General features: G+C 43.7%; 1 protein-coding gene across 1 annotated transcript in view; it reads right to left on the bottom strand.

The window, feature by feature from the left end:
* The window catches only part of LOC119350408, a 35,718-nt gene extending 13,469 nt beyond the window's left edge, over nt 1-22,249 (bottom strand). The window contains exon 1 of the mRNA XM_037618255.1: nt 22,080-22,249. Within this exon, the coding sequence (XP_037474152.1) occupies nt 22,080-22,249 (170 nt within the window). The remainder of the gene's footprint in view (nt 1-22,079) is intronic.
* Between the last annotated feature and the right edge of the window lie 1,876 nt (nt 22,250-24,125).

Here is a 24,125-nt window from a genome sequence, read left to right as displayed (position 1 = left end):
AGAGAGAGAGGACTTGGCTAAACTGTGTGCATCTCAATTGGAAGCACGACCTGCGAAAATGAAAATTACATTGAAATAAAACTGCTTGAAGTCTAATCTCACTAATGGTAGCTCCATAGTTGCCTCGATTGCCCTTGTAGATATCTTCACTTACTTTCTTTGTGTCTCATGCGATGACAAAATGTTGTACGTGGAGATCTTCTGCTAGTGCAATTGCCTCCCGGCACGCAATCACCTATAGTGTTGATGGATCATCAACTCCCGCTATTACGAGTACAAAACTGCCCAAGTATGCGCCGGTACTATCCCTGCAAACTGCTGCTACTGCTCCTCCCCTTCCCCTTCCAACGCCGGCGTCCACGTGTATTTTTGCAAAACCCGGTGGTGGAGCCTTTGGACACATGTGATGGGTCATGTCCATTGACCCATGCCTTTCATTTTGATGGTTTTCATTAATCGCATCTAGCTCATCAATGAATCTGTCTATCAAGGAATGTATTGTTTGTGGGCTTTGAAATATATCCCTCAAATCAGCCGGGATGAAGGAATCGCATCTACCTTCATTGAGAGCCTTGCATCTCACACTCAAATCGCCCATAGAGTGACCGAAAGCTTCACAAACATATCATGTGATAGAACTCCATTAGTGTAAAAATCCACTGCTTGGCATTTGGTTCAGTTGTGGCAATAAGAGTTTGGGACAGATCATTGTCAACAAGTGCCCAGGTGCACCGTGACCTAGTGCACTCCAGTAACGAATGCCTCCAAGAGTCTGGAGACCCGCACATTGCGCAAGAACTTGAGTCTAGCATGTGCCTTTGGGCCCTTACATCGTTTGTAGGAATTGAGTGTTTTGATAAATGCCAAGAACATACGGACCTTTCCCGAAACTCGAGTTTTCCAAAAGTTTTTCCATGCACTCTCATCAGCAACCGAGCTAGAGGGGCCATCCATGTTCTCCAACCACGTCTCCCTCCGCTGTGTTGTTGACACTAACATCCTGTAAGCCGATTTTACCGAAAATTTTCCATTGTTTTCATAGCTCCAGCTCCAAAAATCAAAGATATTCCTTATACACAAGGGTATCCCGAGTATGACAGGGACATCCATTTGCATGAACACTTCTTCCACCCTATGCTTGTTCCATGATGTTGAAGTAGCGTCAATTAGTTCCGAGACTAAAACAGGGGGGGCCTTGGGTGATACACCTGTAGGGTCTCATCATCTCTACCCTAGGTAACTAGTTCTCATCTCATATTCGTGTGGTTACACCATTACAAATGCGCTTAATCAGGCCCAATCTCAGAGTATCACGACCCTCTATCAATGCCCTTCACACCTGACTTAGGTGACCGCCAAGAGTTGCACTCAAAATAGTACTGTTTGGATAATATATGATTTTTAGAAGTTAAGCACAAAGTGACTCTAGTGATTGTAACAAGCGTCAAGCCTGTCTGGCCAACATAGTCGTATTGAATAGCTCAAGATCCTTGAAACCAAGTCCGTCATGCCTTTCGGTTGCGTCATTGTTTTCTAGAAACCTAGTATGGTTTGTGCTTGCCTTCTTTACTTCCCCACCAGAATTTTCTGATCAGCAAGTTCAAATAAGCCTCATGGTAGTTTAAAACAGGACATAGACTAAACAGGCACTGCATGTGCAGTTGCTTTCACTAGGACTTCCTTCCCTACTGTGGACATGATGTTCGCTATCCATCCATGTATCTTACTCCATAGGCGATCTTTAAGATATTTGAACTCTCCGTTCTTAGAGCTTCTAGTGTCGGATGGCATCCGCAAATAATTTTTGTTAAACGTCTCATTTGGCACTTGCAGTATGGTCTTGATCTCATTGCGGGTATTCCCTGGGACCCCTTTGCTGAAGAAGATTGATGATTTATTATAATTTATATGTTGTCTTGTTGCCTGACAATATGTATCCAGAACATGTTCACCTCATTAGCACCCACACTAGTTGCTTTGAAAAACACCATCATCAACGAATAAAAGATGATTTACTAGTGGCACTGATTGTACCTCTTGAAACCACTCAAACTGGATGACTCACCTTGATTTTAGGAGGCACAACAAGCCCTCTGCCGCTAACAAAAACAAGTATAGGGATATTGGGTCCCCTTGTCTGATTTCTCATGCGGTTAATACTCCTCAAGCTTCTTGCTATTACAGTAGTCACCAAACTCATGACAATGCTTACCCATCTCTCTCGGAATCCCATCTTGAGCATAATTGCCAGTAGGTATGCCCATTAGGATCCTGAGTGAATAGCGCCCCGAGCGACCACCTTTTGTTGGGCCAAGCCCGGTAAGCCTTTGCATGAGCGCCGCAGAGAAGATCTGGCGCTAAAGGCGCCACATAGGATGGCCACTCGCTTATAGCGAGATGGCGTATCCCCTCATCCTAAATGGGCCAGCCCATAATCACATATGCACACATAAGCATGAACATTAATTTGTTAAATATATTTTAAAAATATTCTAATTACATATACTTTGAAAATTAATTTATTTGAATTTTTAAAATGTACAACGTGCATTATAAAATACTTAACACGGTGTAAAACATTTGTTTGTACTTTAAAATGTTTTGTATCATTCATAAATTTGTTCCTCACATTTAGAAATTATTCACATGTTAAAAAAACAATCATGGTACAAAAAAGTTGAACAATGTACCACCTACGTTTGCTTAGTTAAAAAAATATTTCATACCATCCCAAAAAATTGTGACATTTTAAAAAATGATCAGAATTTAAAAACTGATCGTGATATTTTATAAAAATGATTATAGAATGCAAAAAAAAGTTACTAGAAAATAGTTTTTACCATCCATAAAACTGTCATGACATTTTTTTAAATGTTCATGGTATTTCAAAACAAGTTTATACAATGTAACAAATGTTTGCATAAGTTTATAAAGAGGTTTGCTACCATTCAAAAACATGTACGTGGCATTTTAAAAAGGTTTCACGGGTTGCAAAAAATATGTTCATGATTTTTTTAAATGTCAATATAATGTGAACAAATGTGGTTGGTATCGAAACGCATGCCACGGGCGCGTGCAAGTTTGGTTGGTCTCGAGATAGTCAATGCAAGGCAACGGGGAGAACCTGCAACTACGAACGGATGCAACTTTTGAAAAAAGACGGGAACGAAGTTCCGATGCAATGCAGATGATGAATGCAACAAACAAATAATTAATGCGGCTATCACGGAAACATGAAAGGCAATTGGAGCGTCGGTCTCATGTTGTTACATCTATGTCTTTATGGACCACCTTTGTACCTTTATTGAGGCAGATACGAGTCAGCATAAGGGCATCGATGATCCATTATTGATGCAACTATGAGAATGAGAGACCAACGGGTCATTGTGCAGATGAATTGCTCTACTCTAGTCTACCCGTGGCATGACTCGGGTGCCCTCCGACTCAATGATGCACATATGATAAGAAAATCAAGCAGATGTCCGAGTCTTTCTAGGGTTTGAGGCTTCTTTGGATTCATCGTGAAGCAAACTGGGCGGCGCACCGTTGCCCTAATGAAGCTCTTAGCATTTCTTCTTTTACATGCTTTGATGTAATTCCTAAAATTCTGACTAGAACCATTCAACCAGATTGTAATCTCTTATCAGTTTAGTAAAGATAACCTTAAATCAAAACTGCCACACTTATTTAGAGATATTAAAACTGAGCACTTTTCCTGCTCTCCCAGGTCCTTAGCGTTTGCATCTGTTGGATTGACCTTTTGGGCATTCTTGGCCATTAGATTGGCTCTTAATCGCACGTCCAGGTTTCTGACGATCTTAACAAGCTTCAACCTTCTTGGGCCGCTGCTCTGGTGGTTTTTTCGGACGTCTGGGATTCAATTAGGCCTACCGGGGGCCTGTAACAGCCTCCCGTACGTGTAACAACCTCCATTTGCCCCCCTCACCCTGTCCTCTTGTCTATCGCGACCTGGCAATTGCGTAGCCACTGCCGAAAGCCCCATCCATGGAACGACGCCTCGTCTTCGCCCAGCCGCCACCATCATCCTTCTCACACCCTCAAGATGCAACATGGAGGAGCTTCTCTCTCAGACCGGCCGCGGTGCTGCACCGCTGATGCCGGAACCAGAAGGGGGCACTGCAGACGGATCCTACCTCGCTCGAGAACCAGGGCGGAGGTATGTTGAGACCACCTGACAACTCTAAACCGAGCTGGTTCTTGTGAATCCATGATGCAAGGAGCTCCTCCATGCGGTTCAGAGGCGCCGGCGTCGAGACAGCGGGAAGGATCCGTTCTCAGGGTGACCACGGCGAGGTTCCAGTGTGTCCACGGTGAGATCTCTGTAATCGGTTATGTATCACGGTGATCAGTATGTCCATGGGTTCAGTTTTAAGGTTCGATCCCCCCTTTATTCCATGGTACCTATTTAAACAAATCAATAGATTGTTGATTTGATTTTTGTTCTGCAGGAATAAAGTCTAACACAAAACATCTTTTATGGAGAAGATTTTAGCGGTGTTCCATGTGCTGACGAGCGACAGGTAAGGGAGAGAGGGAGTTTCGATGATGGAAAGAATGGCAAGGGCAGCAGCCTATGTTCCTGGTCAACTATTCTTGTCGCTTGTTTTGTTTAAACCATTCAGGCTTTGATTTCCTTAGCCATGTGCATATCATGTGCTTGATGCAATGCACAAGAATAACCATGCGCTCGGTGGACTTTACTTTTTTCGTGTGTGAGGAGTACAGAATGGAACCACTATAGCAAATAACATTTAGAGATATTAAAACTGAGCACTTTTCCTGCCCTCCCAGGTCCTTAGTGTTTGCATCCGCTGGATTGACCTTTTGGGCATTCTTGGCCATTAGATTGGCTCTTAATCGCACGCCCAGGTTTTTGTCGATCTTAACAAGCTTCAACCTTCTTGGGCCGCTGCTCTGGTGGCTTTTTCAGCCGTCTGGGATTCAATTAGGCCTACAGGGGGCTTGTAACAGCCTCCCGTACGTGTAACAGCCTCCATTCGCCTCCCTCACCCTGTCATCTTGTCTCGCGCGACCTGGCAATTGCGTAGCCACCGCCGAAAGCCCCATCCATGGAGCGACACCTCATCTTCGCCCAGCCACCACCATCATCCTTCTCACACCCTCAAGATGCAACATGGAGGAGCTTCTCTCTCAGACCGGTCGCGGCGCTACACCGCTGATGCCGGAACCAGAAGGGGGCACTGCAGCCGGATCCTACCTCGCTCGAGAACCAGGGCGGAGGAATGTTGAGACCACCTGACAACCCTAAACTGAGCCGGTTCTTGTGAATCCATGATGCAAGGATTTAGGGTTTACGGTTAGATCTGCCAAGATGGCCCATTGATTATTTGTTTGATTTATGTCATCTGCCATCCATGCACAATTGTTTTTCATTCTAAAATAGGTTGGGGTGTCAGTATTGGATCTAGCAAAAGATGGGTATCAACGCACTTACAGACTTATATCTTGGGAATTTTAGATTATTTAAAATTTTATAAATCTTATAACATGCATCGTTAATAAAGAATGCGACTACCAGACATTATTTATACCCTTGAACATATTGTCAATACTTTTCATGACCGCTTCTACTTTTACCATTATCTCTGTAACTGATATTGTGGTTTGTAATAGTTTGGTTGCGTACTTTCATTTTGGCAACTGTTGTTCGAATTGGGATCCTTACAAGGGTAGTTTTGCTAGACTAGGGTTATGCCTGATTAGTAGAGATTATAATTCCATCGGGATCTAATTCTCTTTGTCCATAGAAGAGGAAGACAATGCTACTGTTGTATGTGCATGAAGCCTATTACTTTTTTCTAGCATTTACTTTCTCCATTGATGCATATAGGCACAACTTTATTATTGAATTCATAAGAAAGAATTGATGTTTAGATTTTGTGTTAAGAAATTAATCCCTTGCACTAGCTATAACTATTTTTCTTTGATTAGCTGCATTCTATGTTTTAACTTGATTCATATATGTTGTTGTGAATCAAAATGAACTAGATGTGTGGCTCTCCTTATACCGCTCGAGCTGCAGAGTGTGGAGCTTGCATATGGGAAGATGGACAACTTAATAAAGCACATTGTCGAGAGGCTTGAGGTCATATATCTAGGGCATAGTCGACACTTGGCAAGAAAAAAGAGATATGTCATTTTTTTATTCTCGTATACAAAGATAATGTGAAATGAAACAATTATGTGAGTGCATTAGTTTTAACTTTACATAAATTAGCCCGACTACCTATGTGAAGCCATGTTTCCATCGGCCAAATTTTCTCAAATATTTCTATGTTTGCTTCTGGAATCTGGATAGACGGGTTTGGCATGGACAAACTCTCACACATCCATGTTTCTAAACTGTCATATTCCGTATCTTGGTCTTTTCAGATGACGATATGCAACTTATCCTGTAAAATTTGATGCTTCATGATTATTTGTGCCTCTCTCCACGTGAAGCACATGCGCCTATTTTGAAATCAAGGCCAACTGTGATAAAAGACTAACAACTAGCCCAATCATTCAAAAACTTATTAAGAAGTGACCAGATTTAAGATTCTCCCATTACTAATAAATGTAAAACTCATCCATGACAAACAAAAAAATATCTTCATCCATGATTTATTTTTATTTTTTAGCAGGATACATTAATATGTTCTGACTTGCCAAATAAATATCCATCATGAGAATTTATTTTCTTGGCTGCAAACATCCATGTATATGTTTGCTTTTTGCAATTTATCTATTGTTCCATCGCTGAAATTGACGGGCGCGGCAACGCGCGCCAATCATGATCTAGTTAAGAACAGAAAAACCGTACCTAATCCCTCCCCTCTCACGAATTGAGCATTCCTGACCATTTGATTTAGTCTCCTAGACAATCCTAATCATTCGATCATCTCTTGATGCTGTGTTTACCTTGAAATGGGCTACAATCCGTAAGGGCAGCTAAAAGAGATGGGGGCTGTGTTGAATGTTTGGTGCAAAGAGAAACATTCGATCATCTCGTGGCTTTACCGAAAAAGGATTTCGCCCCGCTTTATAAATAAAGCAACCACCAAGCACAGAGTATCAGGTAACAACGGAACACACAACACACCAACACAACGCCATCACAGACAAGGCTTTGTTGATCAGGTATCATCTCGTGGCTTTGTTGGAACCCTGTGGTTGATTGGGCCTCCATGCTCAGCCCAAAATCGCGAATGACCCTCTGAGACACACACACACAGAGGCGGCCTGCAGTGGGATCCAACCAAGGCGCGAGTGGATCCAGCCCCATGCGAGGGAATCTGAACCGGTCGATCCAGCCGTCGGGAGATCTGCCGGGGAGGTAGAAAACAGGTAATGGCACCTCATCTTTTGGAAGCTGCTCTGTTCAGACTTCAAACACACAATTACGCTTCAGTTTCAAATCATGCATAGACAGAGATTGATGCGGATGTAGTGCGCAAGAAGCTGTTTCTACAGAACATTAATGCATTAATGGAGTGGGGGTGCGCCTCAAGATGGATGGTGGAGGTCAGTTACCTACATATGCTCTATCTGGTCACCCAGATTCTTCTCCCTTTTCATATCCCAATACAATCCCTTGGCAGTCTTGGCACTCAATATATGTACTCTAATCAAGCTCCTGCTGATGCTGATTTCCAATTTTAATTTGTTGTAGTTGTTGTCGCCCAAGTGTTTGGGATTGCTTCTGGCTTATTGGTTCAACAAATTTCTGTAGGGTGTTTGAAAGTGCAACTATCCCTAGGTGGTTTTGGTAATTCCTAACAACATATAGCTCATTGAGCAAATACTATTCCAAGACAAATATTTCAGGAAAGCTCAATGAATGGCATGGCATGGATGAGAAAAGTGGATCCCTCAAAATGCTAAGGATAAAAGGATTGGCTCAAGCTTCAAGCTCAAGACTCTACATTTTATATTTTAGTGATCCAAGATCACATTGAGTCTATAGGAAAAGCCAATACTATCAAGGAGGGATGAGGTGTTGCTTAATGAGTTTCTTGCTTCATAGTGCTTAGTGATATGCTCCAAAACCCTCAACTACTTTCCCACATCCACATATGACCTAAACCCAAAGTCAAACTCGGCCCTACTGATTCTTTCTATCCGGCGCCACCGAGTTCAGATGTCATAGCCACTGCCACAAACCATATGCAAATCGGTCTCACCGATAGGGATCTCGGTCTCACCGAGATGGGAGTGTAATCTCTCTGTTTCCCTTCATAATGTTTCGGTCTCACCGAGATGAGCGATCGGTCCCACCGAGATTGCAATGTAAACTCTTTGTTTCCTTTTCTAACATTTCGGTCCCACCGAAAAGAGCGAACCGGTCCCACCAAGTTTACCTGACCAACTCTCTGGTTAGCTTATTACCAAAGTCAGTCTCACCGAGTTTGTGTAATCGGTCTCACCGAGATTACGTTATGCCCTAACCCTAACCATATCGGTCCTACCGAGTTGCATGTCGGTCCCACCGAAAACCCTAACAGTCACTAGGTTTACTAAATCGGTCTGACCGAGTTTGTTGATTCGGTCCCACCGAGATTGGTAAATTGTGTGTAACGGTTAGATTTTGTGTGGAGGCTATATATACCCCTCCACCTCCTCTTCATTCGTGGAGAGAGCCATCAGAACAAATCTACACTTCCAACTTACCATTTCTGAGAGAGAACCACCTACTCATGTGTTGAGACCAAGATATTTCATTCCTACCATATGAATCTTGATCTCTAGCCTTCCCCAAGTTGCTTTCGACTCAAATCTTCTTTCCACCAAATCCAAATCTTGTGAGAGAGAGTTGAGTGTTGCGAGACTATCATTTGAAGCACAAGAGCAAGGAGTTCATCATCAACACACCATTTGTTACTTCTTGGAGAGTGGTGTCTCCTAGATTAGCTAGGTGTCACTTGGGAGTCACCGACAAGATTGTGGAGTTGAACCAAGGAGTTTGTAAGGGCAAGGAGATCGCCTACTTCGTGAAGATCTACCGCTAGTGAGGCAAGTCCTTCATGGGCGACGACCATGGTGGGATAGACAAGGTTGCTTCTTCGTGGACCCTTCTTGGGTGGAGCCCACCATGGACTCACGTAGCCGTTACCCTTCATGGGTTGAAGTCTCCATCAACGTGGATGTACGATAGCACTACCTATTGGAACCACGGCTCAAAAATCACTGTGTCTCCAAATTGCATTTGAAATCTCCAAACCCTTCCCTTTACATTCTTGCAAGTTGCATGCTTCATTTTCCGCTGCTCATATACTCTTTGCATGCTTGCTTGAATTGTGTTAAGATTGCTTGACTTGTGCTAAGTTTGCTAAAATCTGCCAAAGACTAAAATTGGGAAAAGGTTAAGTTTTTATTTGGTCAAGTAGTCTAATCACCCCCCCGTCTAGACACACTTCAAGATCCTAAAAGTGGTATCAGAGCTTTGGTCTCCATTTGCTTTGATTTCCATAGCTTTTGGTGGTCATAGCCTTGGTTTCACAACCTAGGAGAGTATGGCGTCTAGCGAGGGAAACTACCACCGTAGAGGTCCTTACTTTTATGGTACTAATTTTGCTAGTTGGAAGCATAAGATGAAAATGCATATTCTCGGACATAACCCCACCATTTGGGCTATTGTGTGTATTGGCTTGCAAGGTGAATTCTTTGATGGGAGAGAACCAAACCGTGAAGCTAGCTCGGAAGAGTTGAAGATGCTGCAATACGACGCTCAAGCTTGTGATATCCTCTTCAACGGATTGTGCCCCGAAGAATTCAACAAAATCAGCCGTCTTGAGAATGCAAAGGAAATTTGGGACACTTTGATTGATAAGCACGAAGGTACCGACTCCGTCAAGGAATCCAAATTGGATGTGCTTCAAAGTCAACTTGACAAGTTCAAGATGAAGGATGTTGAAGGCGTCACTGAAATGTACTCTAGGCTTGCTCTCATCACAAATGAGATTGCCGGCTTAGGAAGTGAAGAGATGACCGACAAATTCATCATCAAAAAGATCCTATGAGCCTTGGATGGAAAATATGATACCATATTCACATTGATCCAAATGATGCCCAACTACAAGAATCTCAAGCCAACGGAGGTCATCGGAAGAATTGTTGCTCATGAGATGTCACTTAAGGATAAGGAGGAGCTGCACAACAAGTCAAGTGGTGCTTACAAAGCCTCATGTGAAGCTCCCACATCATCAAGTGAGAAACAAACCTTCAATGAAGAATTAAGCCTAATGGTGAAGAACTTCAACAAATTCTACAAGAGTAGAAGCAAGGAAAGAAGTTCCAAGTCAAGGTCCTACGATGACAAAAGATCTTCCAGTCAAGAGCAAAACTGCTACAACTGTGGAAGACTTAGACACTATTCCAATGAGTGTACGACTCCCTACAAAAGAAGAGAAGATTCACCTAAGAGGAGAAGTAAAAGAGAAGAATTACCGCAAGAGAGAGAAGGAGTAGAGATGATCGTTATGAACGAAGAACATCCCGGAGAAGCAAGGATTCGGAAAGGAAGGACAAGTCATCAAGGAGCTACACAAAACGAAGACATCAAGCTCATGTTGGTGAATGGGTATCCGGTTCCGACTCTGAACATCACTCCGAGAGAAGCTATCACTCTGACTCCGAACATACTCATGATGAAGGTGTTGCTGGTCTAGCACCTGTGTCAACCAACTCCCACGATATATTTGATTCACCAAATGAAGGACTTGGAAGATGCTTCATGGCTAAAGGCCCAAAGGTAACACACCCCGAGTATGTTGATTTCAATAGTGATGAAGATGACTTGCTAGGTGATGATGATTTACTTATTGACAACTCTAGTGATGAATACTATGACGAAACGTCAATTAATCATGCTAATCAAGATAAAACGAATGACGATGATAAGGAGAAGATTGAGCTCCTAACTAAAGAACTAAACACTCTTAAGTTATCTCATGAAACTATCTTAGGGGATCATCGAGAACTTTTAAGGACTCATGAGAAGTTACGCTTTGAAAAGCTCAATCTTGAGCAAGAGCATGAGTTCTTAAAGGCAATCAATGATGATCTTCGCAAGAAAAGTTCTTCTTACATTGCCAAGCGTTTACTCTTATCTACTTACATGCCTCAAGTCAAGTCTAGTAACAAAAACAAGAAGGATTCTTCCTCTAGTAGTAACAACTATCATGTTAAATCCAATGTTGTTGCTTCTAGTAGTTCTCTTGATTCCACTAATGATTGTCTTAGCCAAGTTACACTTGAGCAAGAAAATAGCTTATTGAAGGGAATCATAGAGAAAGGTGTTTACAAGAGCCTTGCCGGAAGTAAGCAATTCGAAGAAATTGTACGCAAGCAAGGAAGGCACCGGAAGAGCCAAGGTGTTGGTTTTGAACGAAAGTTCAATGCCAATGGAGTTGAGTGGGAAGAAGATCAATACCCCAAGACGAAGTTTGTTCCTCAACAAGAGAAGTATGATCCTACTTCCTTCAAAGGGACACAAGCTCAAGATGATCTTCCACCACAAGACCACAAGCAAAAAGGCAAGGATGAGCTTTAAGAGGAGATTGATGCATTTGAAGAAGCTCCCAAGGCCTTGGTCAAGTGGATTCCCAAGACTACGTCAAGCTCTACTTCATCAAGTACAACTACAACTCCAAGGATTCCCATCAACATGGTGTGGATCCCGAAGAAGAAGAACTAGAGAGTTCTTGAGGGTGACTCCGCCAACATTCTTCACTCATATCATTTTGGCAAGGACAAGTGCAATCAACTTCCACATCTTGCACTAGTTCAAGGAGTCATAAACCCTCTTGTTGGTAAGACAAGGGAAAAGGTAACCTAATGCTTTCATAGACATCATCTTGTGTGTGCATCACTCTATGTCTATGGATATCCTTGTTTGTTCCTTATGGGACTAACCCGTGTAGGTATTGAAAGTACAACTCACTCCAAAGGATTGCTCCAAATGATCTACATCAACATTGAGCATCCACATCTTCAACACCTTCATGAAGTCATCATCGACAAAACCCAAGGTTAGTTCATCCCTCTAAGGGGGGATCTCACATCTAGGGGGAGCTTTACTCTAAGAATTGAGCTAAAGCAACTCTAATGGTGTGAACACATCAATGCATTATCTAAAAGTGGTAACCCCACTTGAGCTTAAATGATGAGTATGACCTATGATCAAATGTTCTCATTTGACTCCTGAGTCAATATACTCATATATAGATGACCTAGTCATCGCCAATTGCTTGATAGATGCTAGAATTGGTTGTGCATGCTTTGCCACATATTTCATTTGTCATTTTATTGTGTGAGCATATTGGTTGCATATTTTACTCATTCAAGGACATCCACTTGTAGTTTTGCTTGTTTGGCTTATTTTTCTTTTGGCCAAGTGGATGGACAAGAATGCCTAAGAACCTTCTCTAGCTATCTATGCTTTTCTTGTCTCAAACTCTATTCATGCTACATCACAAAATTTGATCAAGTCAGATTCGAACCACTCTGTGTGAGGCGCACTCAGATTCCTTGATTCGTCATAGACTTAAACTTCCAAAACTTCTTTGTGCGTCTCGGTCCGACCGATTCTTCCATTTCGGTCATACCAAGATCACTAAGTCGATCTAGGTTTTCAATCTCGGTGCAACCGTTTTGAACATTTCGGTCTCACCGAGTTGCAGTAACTGCTTACAGTAATGCATCTCGGCACCACTGAGTTGTTCCACTCGGTCACACCGACAGGGTTGGGCTATATATACCCAAGGGCAAAAAATTTGGAAATTTCTCCAAACAGTTTTCACCCGCGCTCAGCCCGCTCTGCCTCAAGGGTCTCCGGATTGTTCTCCTCATGGCCAGCCGCCTCCCACCGCTGGTCTCTGCCGCCATCAACGGGAATCTCCACCGTCGTTGCCGCCGTAGCGAGTCCATCGTCGAGCTAGGGTATGGACTTGATCACTGTGTTATCCCCATCTGATTCCTAGCACATTGTGTTCGTCATGAATCTTGCCACGATTGAAACTATCTCATCTAGTCAAACAATCCGTAGATTAGGTTTGATTTGAAAATTTAGGGTTAGGTTTCCGCCAAAACCATCTCGGACCCACCGAGTTGTAGAAATCGGTTCCACCGATTTGGCCAAGGCCATTGCACTTGTGATTCTCGGTCTGACCGAGAATTGCAAATTGGTGTGATCGAGTTCAAAACTTTGTGAAACCCTAGCAGTCTCGGTGCCACCGAACTATGACTCGGTCTGACTGAGTTCACTAGTTTAGGTTCCTAAAGCTGCTTTGATATCACCGAGTTCACAAATCGGTTGATCCAAAATGCTTTCTGTGGAAAACTAAAACTACGTTTTTAACTCAATCTTTTGCAAAAACCTCTGTATTTTTGTGATGCTTATCCTCTTTATCTCATCTACATCTATTCATAGGGTCAGCAGTCAGTGTTTGCAGCATGTCTGATCAAAGTGACAGCCAGAACAGGGAAGAGGAGCAGATTCCTATGATTGAGGGCACTAGTCCCTCTAGTTCCTCAGATGATGGCAGCAGGAGCACCCCAAGCAACTTACCCAAAGCTGCCACCAGGGCCAGAAAGAAGAAAACATCAGACTCTGAGGATGAAGACTATGTGGCAGAAGAGGATGGAGCCACCTCCAGGAAAGTGCTCAAGAAGGAGTATGGCACTGCTGCAACCACCAAGCCAGGTCTGAACAGGAAAGTCCCTGCCAAGAGGACTCCTATGCTGAAAGTCAGAGCATCAACTCAGGAAACTGAGAGATCAGAACCCAAGGAGCCAGTAGTGGCTGAAAAGAAGAGGAAGGAAAGGGTCAAGAAGACCATGGCCAGAGTTGTTGGGAAGCCTTCCATGATGGAAGAGGAAGAAGAAGAGGCTGCTGCTCCGGCTCCCAAAGCTCAGAAGCTCATGGGTGATGCCATAAGGTCAGGGGCTGCTTCATCAAAGCCCAAAGAAGCACCTAAGGCTGCTTCCAATCCCAAGACTGCACCCAAGAGGAATACCAGGAACATCCTAGCTGCTGAAAAGAACAAGGCCCCAGTGCCTGAAGTTGTTGCTGAAGAAGAAGAAGATGAAGAGCCTGTTTTGAGAAAGTTGAAACCTAAGATTCCAGATCATAATGATGTTCATCCTGTTGCTGAGAACATGAAGTTGAGAAAGGATGCAGGACTCAGACGGTGGAGGTTGACTGATCCTTATGCAGTTAGGAGGAGAACTGCTGTGGACTACAGGTTCCATACAAAGGAACAGCAGGACTCCTATGAGACTGTGCTGCTGGACAAGAAACCAATAGTCTGTGATATGAGATGGGTCGATTGGAAATACATCAAGGAGAATGACGAACACTACCCAGGAGTGTTTGACAGCTTCAAGGGTTGTGGAGTGGATGAATTTGTTGGGCAGAAGCTCACAAAGTGGAATGATGAGCTCATAATGCAATTCTACTCCACAACACATTTCTATCCTGATGGCAGAATAGTTTGGATGTCTGAAGGTACAAGGTACCAGTCTACTATAGAAGAATGGGCAAATCTGATCAATGCACCAAAGGAGAAAGAAGATGACTTGGATGTCTATGCCAAGAAGAAAATGGATCACAACTCTATGGCACATATGTACAAGGAGATCCCAGATAAAGCACTTGAGACTCACAAGTTTGGATCTGTACATTTTCTTCTGTCAGGACTGCCAACCATCAACAGGATCCTCAGGCACACACTCTTGCCCAAGTCAGGTGATCATAACATGATCAGAGGCCATGCTATTAATCTACTACACTTGTTTGATGTGCCTCAAAAGTTCAAGGTCATGAGCCTCATTCTTGAAACTATTAAGAGGACAGCTGCAGACCAGAAGAGAAGTTGTGGGTATGCCCCACAGATCCAGGAGCTGATTAACTCCAAGATGGGAACTGGCACTTTCTTGTTGGACAAGGATCACATGCCTATCTATCCAGACTTTGAGGACAACCAAGTGGTTATGGATGAAAATGAACCATCTTCAGTGCAAGCACAAGAGAAGAAGGAGAAGGGAAAGACTGAGAAGGCTGCCAAGATGCCAACAATTGATGAGGCATCTGAGTACTTCCTGAAGAGCAAACAAGACCAGCTTGGTTACTTGATAGCATCCACTCTAAGGATTGAGAAAGGGTTGGCCACCCTAACTCAAAACTAGGAGAGCCTGGAGAGGATCATGGAGCAGAAGTTCTATGACTTGGATGTGAAAGTAGCTGAGATCCAGTCTATTGTGGAGCAACTCCAAGATGACATGCAGGAGAGGAAGGGGAAGACAACCACTGAGGCATTTGCTAGAGTGCCTAGAGCTTAGAGATCAGCTGTTGTGCCTGTGACAGACACAAGAGCAACATCATCTGCACCTGCTACAGCTTCAGTGCCACTAGCTCCAGCATCTACTCCACCAGCTCCAACTTCATCAACTGATGCCTTCATCCTTGGAGTCATATCTACACCACCACATCAATACCAAGCCTGAGTGACGACATAGTACTATGCATTTTCTAGGAACTTTTTGGTAACTTGTTGCCAAAGGGGGAGAAAAATGTATAGATCATAGGCTTCGAGAGAGAGAGAGAGTTTGCTTTTGTTCTCTCTTGTCTTTGTGGTTGAACTTTATTTGCTTTTGCTTGCTTGAGATACTTTATTGCATGTGTGATACAATGATGATCATGTGTTTTGGTCATATGCTACATTAATGCTTGTTGGATGACATTATTCTTTTTATCTCTATATGATCATTCACTTTGCTTGGTGATGAGTGCATGTATTTTGAATGTTATTATTTTGAGCGCTCCACCAAGATGTATGTGACATGGGAGAGTACCTCATGAACCTAACTCAATGTGCATTTGCAGTCCAAAGCAAATCTTAAACTATGCACAAATTTAGGGGGAGCTCTCACATTTCACATACTTCTCAAAGCGATGATGTTTTTCAATCTTATTATCATTTGTTGAAGCTTTGATTTATATGTTGTCATCAATTATCAAAAAGGGGGAGATTGAAAGTGCAACTATCCCTAGGTGGTTTTGGTAATTCCTAACAACATATAGCTCATTGAGCTAATACTATTCCAAGACAAATATTTCAGGAAAGCTCAATGAATGGCATGGCATGGATGAGAAAAGTGGATCCCTCAAAATGCTAAGGATAAAAGGATTGGCTCAAGCTTCAAGCTCAAGACTCTACATTTTATATTTTAGTGATCCAAGATCATATTGAGTCTATAGGAAAAGCCAATACTATCAAGGAGGGATGAGGTGTTGCTTAATGAGTTTCTTGCTTCATAGTGCTTAGTGATATGCTCCAAAACCCTCAACTACTTTCCCACATCCACATATGACCTAAACCCAAAGTCAAACTCGGCCCTACCGATTCTTTCTATCCGGCGCCACCGAGTTCAGATGTCATAGCCACTGCCACAAACCCTAGGCAAATTGGTCTCACCGATAGGGATCTCGGTCTCACCGAGATGGGATTGTAATCTCTCTGTTTCCCTTCGTAACGTTTCGGTCTCACCGAGATGAGCGATCGGTCCCACCGAGATTGCAATGTAAACTCTGTGTTTCCTTTTCGTAACATTTCGGTCCCACCGAAAAGAGCGAACCAGTCCCACCGAGTTTACCTGACAAACTCTCTGGTTAGCTTATTACCAAAGTCGGTCTCATCGAGTTTGTGTAATCGGTCTCACCGAGATTACGTTATGCCCTAACCCTAACCATATCGGTCCTACCGAGTTGCATGTCGGTCCCACTAAAAACCCTAACGGTCACTAGGTTTACTAAATCGGTCTGACCGAGTTTGTTGATTCAGACCCACCGAGATTGGTAAATTGTGTGTAATGGTTAGATTTTGTGTGGCGGCTATATATACCCCTCCACCTCCTCTTCATTCGTGGAGAGAGCCATCAGAACAAACCTACACTTCCAACTTACCATTTCTGAGAGAGAACCACCTACTCATGTGTTGAGACCAAGATATTCCATTCCTACCATATGAATCTTGATCTCTAGCCTTCCCCAAGTTGCTTTCCACTCAAATCTTATTTCCACCAAATCCAAATCTTGTGAGAGAGAGTTGAGTGTTGGGGAGGCTATCATTTGAGGCACAAGAGCAAGGAGTTCATCATCAACACACCATTTGTTACTTCTTGAAGAGTGGTGTCTCCTAGATTGGCTAGGTGTAACTTGGGAGCCTCCGACAAGATTGTGGAGTTGAACCAAGGAGTTTGTAAGGGCAAGGAGATCGCCTACTTCGTGAAGATCTACCGCTAGTGAGGCAAGTCCCTCGTGGGTGACGACCATGGTGGGATAGACAAGGTTGCTTCTTCATGGACCCTTCTTGGGTGGAGCCCTCCATGGACTCGCGCAGCCGTTACCCTTCATGGGTTGAAGTCTCCATCAACGTGGATGTACGATAGCACCACCTATCAAAACCATGGCTCAAAAATCACTGTGTCTCCAAATTGCGTTTGGAATCTCCAAACCCTTCCCTTTACATTCTTGCAAGTTGCATGCTTTATTTTCCGCTGCTCATATACTCTTTGCATGCTTGCTTGAATTGTGTTAAGATTGCTTGACTTGTGCCAAGTTTGCTAAAATCTGCCAAAGACTAAAATTGGGAAAAAGTTAAGTTTTTATATGGTCAAGTAGTCTAATCACCCCCTCTCTAGACATACTTTAAGATCCTACAGTGTTTCTGCGGTTATTCTTGTTCCTGAATTCTAAAATTGAGGATCCCAATGGCTGTTCAAAGGTTTGTTTAGTCGAATATCGTATTTTATTCCAGAGTCAGTGTGTTCATATGATTGCTTACTTTCCGTTTTTATCTATTTGTAAATATTCATGACATACTACTGTCCACTATTATTTTTGCTATATATATGCATCAGGTTATTTTGGACGGTAGATCCTTACATGCAAGCATAATATTGTTGTACACACTCTTAGTTTGTCCGTATCTGATAAAATGGCATATCTAATGTCTGTCCAGTTCTTGCAAAGAGAAAGGATTGTTGAATGTTTGGTGCTTCCAATGTGTGTCTGATTGTGGAGGTATGTTATAGTTTCACTGGATAAGACATGAAGATGGGGGATGTGGCTTCACCTACTGTCTCTCGGCCTCAACTCGGCTTTAGGTGCTAGCAGTCTGAGCACCATGAAAACGACCGTCCACAACCATTGGAGGCAGCTAGAGACATAGTTTACACTGTGGACGTCCTTTTTCTTTTCTCCCGTCAAGGTATGACGCCACCGTAAATCTTAAGTATGTGGATTGGTTATTGAGGATTTCGTTTCATTCCTCCTATGGAGATGTCTCGGTCCGTGTCGCTAAATCAACTGCTTTTGACCATAAGTCTGTGCCTAGATCCATTGATGACTTTTTGTTTTGTTTTGTTTGGTTAGTTGTTTAGATATAAGATTTCGCTCAAATTGGTTGAAGAGGTTTCGGCTCCTATTACTAAATCAAATGTGATTTAGGGAGAAACCTTAATCGAGGTAGCGCTCGATTCTTGTGGAAAAGAATAACCTTATAACATATTTCACCTGCTTCTCGTAAAGATTACCAATACTGGCACCTGCATGGTTGGTGCTTTTATGCTTGCACACCACTGCTTCGGCATCTAAGTGGAAGTGCCATGCATCTAGAGTGTGAACCAACTACGATTAGGAATGATCCACCTTAAAGCTCTAGCTAGATGCTTATTACACAAATGAGATTGTTTTTGTTGGCAAGAAATCTATCAAAAAAACCCATATAAAATTAGTGCTTTCCCAAATTCCTCTTGTTCTTTCTTTGTGCTTTTTTGTAGATCCAACCATCCAGTGACCTGCTTTGTAGAGGGAGAGAATTTTTTATCATCTTTCATCCATGAAGAACTGAGATTTTTTTCTTATCTTCATTTACAGAGAGCCACTTCAGTTCCCAAGAGGTCTTTCTTCACAACATCGACCAGGAAAAGAGTCTGCAGTTTAGTCTTTTTTGGTTACATTCAGAATGTAGCGTAATTAATCAGCTTCTTGCATTCCAGTTAAGTAAGGTTGCACTCTATCTACAACTTTATCCTTCGAGGGTATTGGAATTATTTTCAGTATGATTGAATTGCTTGTTAAGTGTACAATGTATGTTGGCGATAGGTTTATAGCTGATTCTTTATTTTTATAAAGTTGAGCAGAAAGAACACGAGCAACTTTTTGTTTCCAAAGCTTGCCCAGCCTGACAACTTTTGAATGATCTGACCCTGAAACAAGATTTGTACATAAATTGATATGACGGGCCAACTAAAGATCCAACTCAAGTACCCTTCTTCCCGAGTTGAGATAACTGGCTTGATGAACCCTTTTGTTCACCACACACCGACCCCATTCACTCTTTTCTGCTGGACCAAACCACTGCAGAACACCAGGTAAGAGGAATCAAAGAAATGCGAGTATAAGACATGACGTTAACATCATTTGTATGAATTTTATTTCTTGTACTATTGTACCTAAACATTTCTCTCTTAATAATTCCGAAAACCTCAAATTTAAATATGGTAACACCAGCACTATGTCTTACTTTTGTTTATAATCTGTGTAAGTTACTTTATATGTCAGTATCTTTCTGCAGAAAGAACTGCATATACTGGACACTTGAGACGTAGTTTTAACAACCTATATTGTCCTAACTGGCCGTGAGTGATGTTACACTAATCAAGCAGTACATAATTCTTTTTCCTGTTTTTCAGTCTACATACTTTGTGAGTTTGCATTGTTCCTAGATGTAAAGATATGTATGCAGAATATTTTATATTGCTCTCATGGCTGCTTTACCCGCAACCTGTTTATCATGATGTATCTATCACTCTCAAACTTTGTATTGCAAATTTCTGCGACATTTTGGTATAGAGTTATTTTGGGAGCCAAAACAGTAGATGATCAATTACAAAACATGTCTCCATCAGCCATCCTAATTTAAATCCCATACACTTGATATCACGACCCGAACCAACACGTCTGCATGTGCTCTTAGATGAATAGTAAATTCAAAATAAATAGTAAATAAAACTGAAAATGATGTCTTCTTGTGTACATGTTCTTGTTAGTGTAATAAGCGTGCTTGACAATTTTCATGCGAAACGAGATAGCACTACTTCGTTGGTGAAAAACAAAATTAAGTGTAACATTTGGTAGTCAACTTGTTTTTTTTGTGCATGGATCAAAATGCTTAAGCTTCCCCCTAAAAATTTGTTGGTAGCATTTGAGTGTGACAATGACTATCGTTTTTTTTTGACATTTGCCGAAAACAATTGGTGTGCAGGAGCATATGCTCTCAAGAGTCAAATTGAATTTCCAGGAATACACTACTTTCTTGCAAATCAACTGGATTCCTCTCTATAATTACATAGTATTATTGTAGATCGACCGGCTCCTCCCCCCGACTACATTTTCTTTTGGGAGTCACGATTACATATCATTGTGTTGAAAAATCAAGTGGAGACAAGAACAACCTACAAAGAAGCCCAATACATCAATGATTGAAACAAGTATATATATATATATTACTTCAAGTTCCTAAAAAACTAAAATTAAGAATGGACGGGCGCAACAACACGTGCCATCTAGTTTTAGATAAGAGGGAGTAGCTACCACCCCAGAACATAGTACATTCTCCGACTGCCACCACACCCAAACCAGGCAAAATTTCGTATTTTGACCCTTTTTGGATACAAATTCAGGATCTGACCCCAGTTCAAATTTTTTTCAGGATTTGACCCTTTCGCTACCGCCAGAGGGGCTGGTGGTAGGGTTATACAGCCTGCCGCCAGGGCCCCTGGCGGTAGGGTGCAACGGAGGGGGACGACCACCATCTCCGCGTGCTGACATGGATTAGCACCTTACCGCCAGGGAACCTGGTGGTAGGATGTATAACCCTACCACCAGCCCCCTGGCGGTAGGGTGTGCAAGGGTTTTCGAGGCGAAAACCTTTTGTAACGAGAAAATCGAGGGCCCTGGCGGTAGGGTCAACCTACCGCCATAGAGGCTGGCAGTAGGCTGGCTGATCCTACCACCAGGGTCGTTGGCGGTAGGGTCTTGCCTTCTTATTTTCAAAAACAACAGATCTCAAACTATGATATAGAGTAAAAAACAACAATGATATAGAGTCAAAATAACAGATCTCAAATAATTAAACTTGGGCATCACATACACATGTCATACGGAGTTCCACATAAACTTAGTTCAAATAGCAAACTTAGTCCCACATAGCAAACGGAGTTTCACAAATAGCAAACACATAGTTCAAATAGCAAACACATAGTTTCACAACCACTAGACTTTTCAACTACAACCAAGTATCGAATAGCAGAATTTAAGTCATCCTTCCCCTCTTGCTCTTGGAGGCATGGTCCTCGTTCCTCTTTGAACGAGTCTCTTCAGTGTTCTTCTTGGACTGTCGAGGAACCGGTCTCTGGAAAGGGTCCGTACTCAGCAAATCCTTCTTCTTCGGATTCCTCTTCGGCAGCTGAGGTTCTTGAGATGATTGAGTTGTTGGAGGTCCATATCCTCCTCCCTGTTGCTCTCATCCTCCTCGTCCCTTTCTTCATGTGTATCCTACTCCTCCTCCTCATCCTCCTCCTCATCCTCCTCCTCAACCAACCTAGACGACGAGGGAGCATGGCTCGATGAGGTGACGCGACCCTATGTGGCTACAGACTGATGAACTTCAACCGACCCAGCACCAGCACACCCAAGCAGCCCTACCAACTTGCGAGAATGCTTCATGAACTTCTGCACTCACAATGAAACAAGGGCATAATAACTATCAAGTTTATGGCTGCAAGTGAAGAAGATGCATTTGTTCCGAGGAGGCTGAAATTATACCTTCATCGCCCCCCTCATTTTGCCCTCAGATTGTACGCTCCCAGGGGTATCACCTAGTGCATCTAAGGCTTCAAAGATGCATTTGTTCAACTCACCAGACTGCAACGGCATAAGTCAGTCACGATGACGAATACAATAATTTAAATAGAACCTCTCGGTTCAAACTTACCACTCTGTTGATGAGGGGTGCAAACTCCCTAAATCCACTGTGCAGGTCTCTGATGCTGGTCTAGTAGGCCTCTTCCTCGGGGTCATCCTCTCCACCTCCGCGATGTCTTTCGCCGTCCACCGAGGCCTGAGACGAAGACGGTGCTTCTGGCCATCATCGTACCACTTCATGTGTCGCTCCACGTAAGCATCCTAGTCAGTCACCCTCCTCTCCCCGTCTTTCTTGTACCTCTGTCGGTTCCACTCCATCACATGAGTTTTATGATGCTCTCCCCAGTCTGTGATCGACTGATTCTTCTGCCGGCTTATCCTGCAAGGCATTAGCAACAAGAAACATCATAACAAAGTCGAACGCAACGAATTCATGGGCACGAAGAAAAAGCGCGGGCACTCACAAGTGGAGCGCGTGGCCGCCGGTATCGGTGGGCTGGCCCGGTGGGGTATGTTGAAAAATCCCAAACTGCATGTCCACGTGGTGTGGCAAGTGCCACTCGACGGCATACACATAGATCATGGGCACGATGCACCGCCAGAGACCACGGTCCTCATCGCACATCACGTTAAGATCAAAGTCCCACTCTCGGTCATGATACGGCCACCAGGTTACCTATTAAATATACGGTGGTAAGTTCCCACTCTCGGTCAAAAGTGGAATCAAAGAGAAATGTGTTTAGCGAGTTCATATACCTACCAATGCGTCAAAGCATCCAACTCGTTGGTGTAGGTCTTGTATGAAGTCTTGTTTAGGCCCGTGTAGAGTTTGACAACGTCCCACTCGTAAGCTACGGTGGGGTGTCGAGCCTCGTCGCCATCTTCGCTATAGGCACCCCATGGGCGTCTTGGCAGCTTCTCAGGACGCCCCACCGGCAGCCGCTCCCACATCCAAATGGAGAAGGCCCAGACAAAGCCACCCATATTGGACTTGTCTCCTGACCTCTGCGTTGCGTCGTCAAGCTGCAAAAAATCAAATGAGAATCAGATATAACAAAATGTCATGGACATACTTCCGTAGGTAGGCAATTAGATAATCTCTTACCAAACGGTATAGGTAGGTGAGAGACGCGGTCCCCCAACTATACCCAGCATCCCAGTCGGCTAGGAAGAATAGATAGGACCTGTTGGCAGAGTTCCCGAATGCGCCTGGAAACACGACCTCTATGAGAAGGTACCACAAGTAGGCCCTCGCGTACCACTCCACATTCGTCTCATCGGCGTCTTCAGGGCATGTCTTCCGGTGCTCCGAGAGCCAGGACAACGGCACACCGGATGTACGGTTACCCTTAGCCTCGGGGCAGCCGCCGATGAGGGTGGTAACCCTCTCCTGCTAGTTGGTTGTAACGCCCCGGATTCGATGCGCTAGGTGTCTGCCAGTTATTCATCGGTGTTGCCATGTCATTTGCTTGCGTGTTGCATTTTTCCATGTCATCATCTGCATTTCATTTTGCATGCGTGTTCGTCTCATGCATCCGAGCATTTTCCCCGTTGTCCGTTTTGCAATCCGGCACTCCTATGCCCTCCGGCGTTCCCCTTTTGTCTCTCGTTGTGAGCGGGTGTTAAACGCTCTCGGTATGGACCGAGTCTTGCCAAACGGCCTTGGTATAGCCCCGGTAGACCGCCTGTCAAGTTTCGTGCCATTTGGAGGTCGTTTGATACTCCAACGGTTAACCGCGTAGCCCGAAACCCCCATTTCTCTTTGCAGCCCAACACCCCTCCAAAGTGGCCCAAAACCCAGCAAACTCCCCTCCATGCTCTCGGTCATTCGATCACGATCGCATGGCCGAAAACCGCTCCTCATTTGGACACTCCTAGCTCCTTCCACCTATATATATGTGCCCCTCCCTGATTTTTCCGCGCAGTCCAAACCCTAGATCCATCCCTACCCGCAGCCGGACATGTCCGTCTAGCCGCCGGACATGTCCAACCGCCCCGGCGCCCAATCAGAAGCCGCCAGGTGTCCTCGCCGCCGCTGTTCCCACCGTGCACTGCCGCGGGCCCGCGAGCCCAGGCGGGGCCCGCCCGGCCCGCTCCGCCGCCGCCACCCCGCGCC

The sequence above is a fragment of the Triticum dicoccoides genome, chromosome 1B (genome assembly GCF_002162155.2).
Source record: "Triticum dicoccoides isolate Atlit2015 ecotype Zavitan chromosome 1B, WEW_v2.0, whole genome shotgun sequence".
Taxonomy (NCBI): Eukaryota; Viridiplantae; Streptophyta; class Magnoliopsida; order Poales; family Poaceae; genus Triticum; species Triticum dicoccoides.
This window is presented reverse-complemented; position numbering and strand designations above follow the sequence as displayed.